This window comes from Mus pahari, chromosome 14 (assembly GCF_900095145.1).
Source record: "Mus pahari chromosome 14, PAHARI_EIJ_v1.1, whole genome shotgun sequence".
NCBI lineage: Eukaryota > Metazoa > Chordata > Mammalia > Rodentia > Muridae > Mus > Mus pahari.
In genome coordinates, this window is record NC_034603.1 from 70,513,503 (window position 1) to 70,520,843 (window position 7,341).

Here is a 7,341-nt window from a genome sequence, read left to right on the forward strand (position 1 = left end):
AGGTTGGGTTGGTGTTACAGTAACCAGTTGCCAGTGAGATTCTGGATAAAACCACTGAGAATCCAAACCAGGAAACGGAACCCCTCCACTTGTTGGTCCAACTTTCACAGATGTGAGCTCTCTGGCAAACAAAACAGAACTGAACCGGCTTTACCAAACCGCCAGCGAACTTGACAATTATATTGTGATGGCGTAGGCTGCGTGATGTCACCTTTAGCCATGTTTCTGGTCTCCCTGTTTTCAATGAATTAACATGCTCATGCAGCTGTGATCAAGGGAATGTAACTGCTGAAACCTAGCTCGTGATTGGCATATTATGGAGTTAACGGGTGAATAATAAAAGTATATATATTATATATATATAAATATCCTAAATATCTTTCATGTTCCAAATGTACAAGGATGTTTGGTCTCTGATGAGAAAGAAGCTGAATCCAGTCATTCTTCACAATGAGAGCCCAAGGACAGCAGCAGACAGATGTGCATTGCATACTTAGTGTTTCTTCACAAGTGGTGGCTGTTGTCAGGGGGAGCAGGAGAAAGAGGATCTGGGGGGCCTCACCTGTTCCCCTTTGGAATTGGCTGCCCATCAGGCTTTGAGCAAGGAGGTAAGGTAGAGGGACTGCCAGCTCAGGAGAGGGCTCGAATCTCCAGCATGACAGGACAAGCTCTTAGGGTGGAACTGGCCCTGGGCAGAGGCCAGACTACTGCATTCTGAGACCAGGAAGTGGCGACAATCATGGAAGTAGATTCATTAATCAAGTCCCTCTTCCATCTCCTGGGCCTTCACTGTTCTACCAAGTGATTTTAGAAAGCTTCTGGAGTGGTGTTGGCAGCCTTACAGGTGTGTGTCCTCTGAGAGGCTTTGTCCTCACTGCCTAAGATGGTTGGCATTTTGAAAGGGACTTTGGACCTTTTGTAGTATCTGAGACCTCGTTGAGACCACACGAGCGCAAGCTCTGTCTAAGGCATATTAGAGCCAAGAGGAAACAGGTTTCCCAGGGAGGCGGAGAGGGCGTGGTGTGGCAGTGCCCAGGCCCTTGGGTCCCAGCCCCTGCCTGTGCCTTCCAGCCCCTCAGCCATCTCCTGTGCTCCTTCTTCCCAGTGCGTCCAGCACACAGTGGCCACAAGAAGCAGTAACTAGAGAAGATGTAGACTTGGCGGCATTGCCAGTGTCTGAGTCTGAGCAGCACCGGTGCTGCTGTGGGTTTTTGTGTGGTAGTGATGGTTATTTGATGCTGCCAGTTTCTCCAGAAGTAGTCAAGCCCCTTACCATGTGGCTGCCCGTGTGGGCGTTCTTGAGCAGTGTTGAGCCAAGTGGCCCAGGATTGAGCTGAACTGTCAGCAAGCCACACCCAGCCTCCTTGTAGCTAGTGCTACAAGGGAGAAAGAAAGCTCCTCGTGACACGTAGTAGGGAATTTCTTTGCTCTTTCTCTTGGGGGTCGGGGAGACCTTCTAGGGGAAAGAAGCCTTAGCCACTAGCCAGGTTCAGCCTTGTCCCCGGAACTGAATGATGCTGCCGTGTAGGCGAGCAGGGGTTTGAGTCATGCTGTGACTTCTGGTGGTGGCCTGCAGAAGCTAATGCCGCATCGCCTCAGCTGAAGGAATCTGCTAGGGATGCGTCCTGCTTGTAGACTGCTGCTGGAGACAGACGCTCTGCTTGGAGGATTCTCAGCAGAGGCTTAGGGACCTTCCTCCCCTTCACTGTCCTGTGCTGCCAACTGCAAGTGCCAGCGAAGGTGGCTGACTTGTGACTCCAAGATACTCAGACCAAAGAAACTATTGTTCTTGGCAAAATGTGCACTGAGTTCTCCAGAAGGGAGGGGTCGGAGGCGGGGCTCCCCTCAGCCTCAGTCTTCAGACACTGCCCTAAGTGCCCACACTTTAACGGACAGAGTGCTCAAGGCTTTCCTTCTTGGGCAGCCTGGAATGTGGGCAGCCCTCCTTACTCTCTGTCAGCTGCCAGCCAACTTTCAGCTCAAATTGCTTCTGGGGTTTGGGGAACACAAATCTCTGGAGTGAACTTTGGTTTCATTGACCCTGGTCATGGGACAAAAAAACAGTGAATCCCAGGGGGATGCTCTGGAAGAGCTGCTGGCAAGGACCCTGTCCCTAAACCCAGGTGGCTTGCTCTGCTTCTGCCGCTGCCTTGAGATGGGTGCCCTGCCCAGGTCTGCAGGAGTTGGCTTTTGAAGGGGTTGTTTTTAAGTCTTGTTTTTATCTAAACCGTTCTGGTGTCTTCATTCAGCCCTCATGGGATTGGGGGCTAAAGAGCACCATTTGTGCGGTTCAGAGCCACTCTGGTCCTTGGAGTATGGCAGCCCTGTGACTAGCTTGGTCCTGCTGTGTCCTGAAGGCCACCTTTCCCTGACCCTAGTCCTCTGCCATGTCCTGAAGGCCACCTTTCCTTCCTTGCCTTTGGATTGACTCTCCATGCTACCATGGACACCAGTTTGTAAAGTGAGCTGGGTAGAAAGGCCTTAACTCTGGATTGCAGCCTGCGTGGGCCTGCGTGGGCCTGCGTGGGCTTGCTGTCCCCACCCAGACCTGTGTCTGAAGGCATTGGGATCTGAGGAGTGGCTCACACCAAGCTCTGCTGACACTCCTTTTTAATGGAAAATTTCAGGCCTTGCCCCTTCTTTCTGCCATTTGTTGCCCTTTCTTGCTAGCGCTCTGAAGCCCAGAGGCAGAGGTCTTTGTGGGTTTGAGTTCTGTCTCCAAAGATGACCAGCATTCGACTAACCTGGGGGCCCAAAGGCCCTGAAGAGGTTTCATGGAGCTGTCTCCGTCTAAGAGAGAGAGAGAGAGAGGGAGACTCTTAGGAAAGGGAGCTAGAGTGTCTCTCTAGCCCCGCCTGCCTGTCCGTGAACCAGAGGAGCCCCTCTGTGTCTTGCCAGAGTGAAGGCAGCTCTGCAGACTTGGGCAGCGCCTGAGGAGGAGAGTTAGGACAGTTTTCATTGAATTAAACTAAAGTGGTAACTGTGGCCGTCAGGTGCTGCATCTGGGGGTGGGGGAGCCTTGCTCTTTTGTCTTGGCTTTTCTTTGGGCTGTGCTGGGGGCGTTCATTGCTGGGATACCCAATGCACTGTTCCTCTCCGGACATCTCCCTTGTTTCTAATAAAGGAAGCCGTTCAACAGTCTGTTCTCTCCTGGTGTTCTTCTGGTCAGCGGCAGGTGGTACAGCTAGGGCCTCCGTTAGACCCAGGGCCACCAACACTCCGCCAGCTTTGCAAGACTTCCTTCAGGGTGCATTTGACTCCTACCTACCACAGAGAGGCTGACACTGATGCAGAAGAGCAGCCACTAGCTAAGAAGAGCCCTGCCACCAAGCTCTGCACACGTGCCACAGGGTGCCCGTTCTCCCCTCCCATGTTCCCATGGGACTCCAGGGATTGGGCTCAGATCATCCACTTTGTAGTGAGCACCTTAACTGCCGATGTACTTTTTATTTGAGATAGTCTCGCTAGGTTTCCAAGACTGGCCCTGAAACTCGGCTGGCCTTGCCTGAGCCTCCTAAGTGGCGGGGTCAAGGGCCTGCCTGTCCCACCGGGCACAGCTGAGGCATGCATGCTGCAGGACTGTGGACTGACCTTGGGACTCAAGCCTGCCCTGCGTGGCAAAGGCTCTTCAGGGAGCTTTCTTTTTTTTTTTNTTTTTTTTTTTTTTGTTTTTTCGAGACAGGGTTTCTCTGTATAGCTCTGGCTGTCCTGGTACTCACTTGGTAGACCAGGCTGGCCTCGAACTCAGAAATCCGCCTGCCTCTGCCTCCCGAGTGCTGGGATTAAAGGCCTGCGCCACCAGGCCCGGCTATCAGGGAGCTTTCTAACATGACAGGTGAGCAGGCCCTGTCACCTGCATTTATGTCTCACTGTCTTCCTCTGGAGATACCCATCCCAACCCTTCCAATCTTTTTTTTTTTTTTTCCCCCCTTTCCCAGAGCTGAGGACTGAACCCAGGGCCTTGCACTTGCTAGGCAAATGCTCTACCACTGAGCTAAATCTCCAGCCCTCCTCCCCCCCTTTTTTTAAAGATTGGTTTATTGTTATATGTAAAGTACACTGTAGCTTTCTTCAGACACACCAGAAGAGGACATCAGCTCTCATTATGGGTATCTGAAGGTATTGGTATCTAGTAAGGTAAGGCAGTAGTTGTGAGCCACTAAGTGGTTGCTGGGATTTGAACTCAGCACCTTCGGAAGAGCAGTCAGTACTCTTCCCGCTGCACCATCTTCCCAGCCCCCCTTCCAATCTTGTATGGCTAGCACACCCCAACTGGACTTGGCTCATGTGTCCCACCCGGGGGCCGTGGTCTGCCCATCCTTTGCTATAGATCCTGATCATTTTTTAAAATACACAAATCCATCAGAGAAGCAAAGGCCTCTTGCTAAGAACAGGAAACAGGGCAAAGTCAGCACTCCCTGGCTTGGGTGTTGGGGTGGCAGAATGAATGCCCTAACCTCAGGCGTTAGTTTCCGTAGGGCTTAGAGCCAGTGCAGACCCAACCCCAAGACAGTGGCTTTGCCCTTGCCCATTGCTAGTACTGTTGCCCTGTGGAACCTAAAATGTTAACAGCCTGACAGTCCCATTAAGGCTGTTGGAGGCCCATTAAATCCTGACAGGAAGAGTCCGGGACTTGCTCAGATCCTATGGGCTGGTGTTTGCCACTCAGTGTCACAGTGGCCATACCCTGCTATTTTGCTAAGCCCAGACTTTGGAATGTACCCTAGCTGGGCCTTCTCCCTCCCCTGCTGTCTTGGACAAAACCCAACTCCCACTGGGAGGAGAGGCCTGAGAGGCCCCTACTCTCCCCACGGGCCTGGGGAATAAAGTAGAAAGGTACACTTTCTTTCTTTCTTTATTTTTTAAATAGTTACTCTTCTGCCCTCTCCAGGGCTCTTCTATGACACAAGTTACAAACCTACTGCCAGGTTTTCCCCAGGGCTCAGCTGCTCCCCACCTGCCTGAGACAGGAAGGGAAGGAGAAGCCAGAAAAACCTCAGGGGAGGAGGCTCTGCTCGCCCTGAAAGGAGGCAGTGAGGGTGGCAGTGCCCTTTGCAGGGACAGAGGCTACGATGGCCCCGCTGGAGGGCAGAGGGACACATGTCCTGCTCTTCAAGTTGAATTCCAGGGACTCTGAGACCACCTCAGGGCCCCAAGGCTGGAGGCCCCTGAAATCCACTCGACAGGACACCAATCATGGTCCTCTCTCACTGAGTGACCAAACAGCTCCCAGCACCCAGGTATGCACAGCACCCAGTGACCAGGACAGGGATCTGGTGTGAGGGGCTGGGACTCCCATGATCCCTTGCTCCAGAACGGGCTCCGTGCCACGACACCAGCAGCCCCTGCCAATATTAGGGTTAAGTCAGTGACGACCTCAAGAGTTCTGAATGCGGATGTGCACGAAGAGCGTGGCTGGAGAGAGCGAAGCTCCATCCTTAGACAGCAGGTGGATGTGGCGGTACCCTGTGGGGGTAAGGCAGCCGCAAGTCAGAGGCTGGGACTCCATCCCGTCCTCCCCTCCCCACTCCCCACCACCCACCTTACCTTGCTTCAGGCTGCTGAGAGGCAGTGTAAACTGGCCCACAAAGTCATTGGGAGAGGCAGCGTCATAATCTTCTACCACAAACCTGACCAGCCCCAGCTCTGGGGCCCGAAGTTGGAACTGCAGAGTCTGCTTCCAGCAGGGGTTGAAGCCTAGGGTACAGGGGTGGTAGTTAGGGTCCACTGGTCCCAGGGCCTGCCCTACCCCCTATCCTCGCCCCCCATCAACAGCTCCCTCACCATTGTTGAGCACATAGTCCGTCTCCTTCTGGGCACAGTCTTCAGGCACCCCATGGATCTCCACACGCACCAGAGGATCCACGATGGAGTTGGGCTTCTCTACGTTCAGCTTGGGTAGCTGCTGGGCCGTTAACACCTAAAGGAGGGAGGGAGGAGGGGCAGCTTCTGCCTGTCCCCCACTAGGACCCATGCCCACCCTTGCCCCTCTGGAGCTCTAAGTCCCTTGTCCTCGCGCTGACACTGTCTGTCCTGCAGAAATGCCCACCCGTGGGCTGCCCTCATGCCAGGCCCATTCCTGGCCTCCCTTGTCTTTCTTGCCCTCAGACTGGTGCCTCCCCAGAGCTAGCCTTGACCTGAGTTGGAGACTTGGACCAGGCTACTCACCTGGACTGTCAGAGTAGTTCTGGGGGGTCCAGGGCACTCGGGGTCAAAGGTGGTGTTGGGTTGCCTGAGGGAAGCAGGTTTGAGGACGTAGCCACATTGCCCGTTTATGAGGAAGCGCCCCGTGTTGAGGTCCATCTCATAACCAGGAGTCTGAAAGTTCAGAGCCACTGTGGAGTAGACAACAGAGTCAAACAGGGGCATCTTAGCGGCTTTCTCCTCCCCTCGGATTCAGAAAAAGCCAGGCTGGACAGAGAGAGGGCCCAGTGTCCAATCCTCTAGGTGGTAATGCCTTGTCCCTGTCGGGACCTATTGAGGAGGGAACCATGCAGTCACCTCCTCCCTGTATTTCTTCAAGAACTGCAAAGTGGGGTTGGAGGGGGGGATTTGATGACAAAGATTTCCGCTCCTGCCCCGCCCTTCAGGTCAGAGCCGAGGCTTGAAAAAGCTTGGCATTGCTGTTATCAACCTCCAAAGGGAACGTGGTCTCCTTTGGCCAGGCCCTTTCTCCCAGGATCTGTTCATCTCAGTATTTACTTGGCAAAACCATCAGGTAAGGGAGTGTGTGAGTGTGTGTGTGTGTGTGAGTATGTGAGTGTGAGTGTGTGTACATGTGGAAATAAAGGTTTTTGGATTCCTTTCTTGCTAGTCTTGTTTGTTTTGGACCAGTCTGACCATGTAACCCAGGTTAGCCTCTGTAACAAAGCTGGCCTTGAATTCCTAACTCTCTTGCCTCAGCTCCCTGCCTGCCAGGGTGACAGGTATGTGCCATCACCCCAGCCAGGTGTGAATTTCTACCTTCAGAAAGATCTAACTTGTGGGAGCTGAGGAGACAGCTCAGGGGAAAAAGGGGCTTGCTGGACAAGCATGAGGCCCCAAGTTTGAATCCCCAGAACCTATGAAAAAGCCAGGCATAGCGATATGTCTCTCTGAGCTCAGGGTGGTGGAGGCAGAGGGAGGTGGGTTCTGGGATGGGGGCGGGGGAAGGTCACTAGTCACCCAGCCTAGCTAGCTAAAAGAGCAAACCCGGGGCTGGTGAGATGGCTCAGCGGTTAAGAGCACTGACTGCTCTTCCGAAGTTCCGGAGTTCAAATCCCAGCAACCACATGGTGGCTCATAACCATCCGTAACAAGATCTGACTCCCTCTTCTGGAGTGTCTGAAGACAGCTACAGTG

The 7,341-nt window shown here is 53.4% G+C and overlaps 2 protein-coding genes across 7 annotated transcripts in view; one reads left to right on the forward strand and one right to left on the reverse strand.

The window, feature by feature from the left end:
* Nmt1 (N-myristoyltransferase 1) overlaps positions 1-116 on the forward strand; it is a 35,206-nt gene extending 35,090 nt beyond the window's left edge. The window contains exon 11 of the mRNA XM_021212738.2: positions 111-116. Coding sequence (XP_021068397.1) covers positions 111-116 — 6 coding nt within the window. The remainder of the gene's footprint in view (positions 1-110) is intronic.
* A 4,723-nt stretch (positions 117-4,839) lies between these two features.
* Plcd3 (phospholipase C delta 3) overlaps positions 4,840-7,341 on the reverse strand; it is a 23,912-nt gene continuing 21,410 nt past the window's right edge. For 5 of the 6 annotated variants that reach the window (XM_029546207.1, XM_029546208.1, XM_029546209.1 and 2 more), the window contains 4 exons: positions 6,169-6,335; positions 5,785-5,920; positions 5,548-5,697; positions 4,840-5,466 (listed from right to left, as the gene is read on the reverse strand). In XM_029546207.1, coding sequence (XP_029402067.1) covers positions 5,378-5,466; positions 5,548-5,697; positions 5,785-5,920; positions 6,169-6,335 — 542 coding nt within the window. In that variant the 3' untranslated portion in view covers positions 4,840-5,377. The remainder of the gene's footprint in view (positions 5,467-5,547; positions 5,698-5,784; positions 5,921-6,168; positions 6,336-7,341) is intronic. The other variant, XM_021212523.1, reaches the window with a different exon arrangement.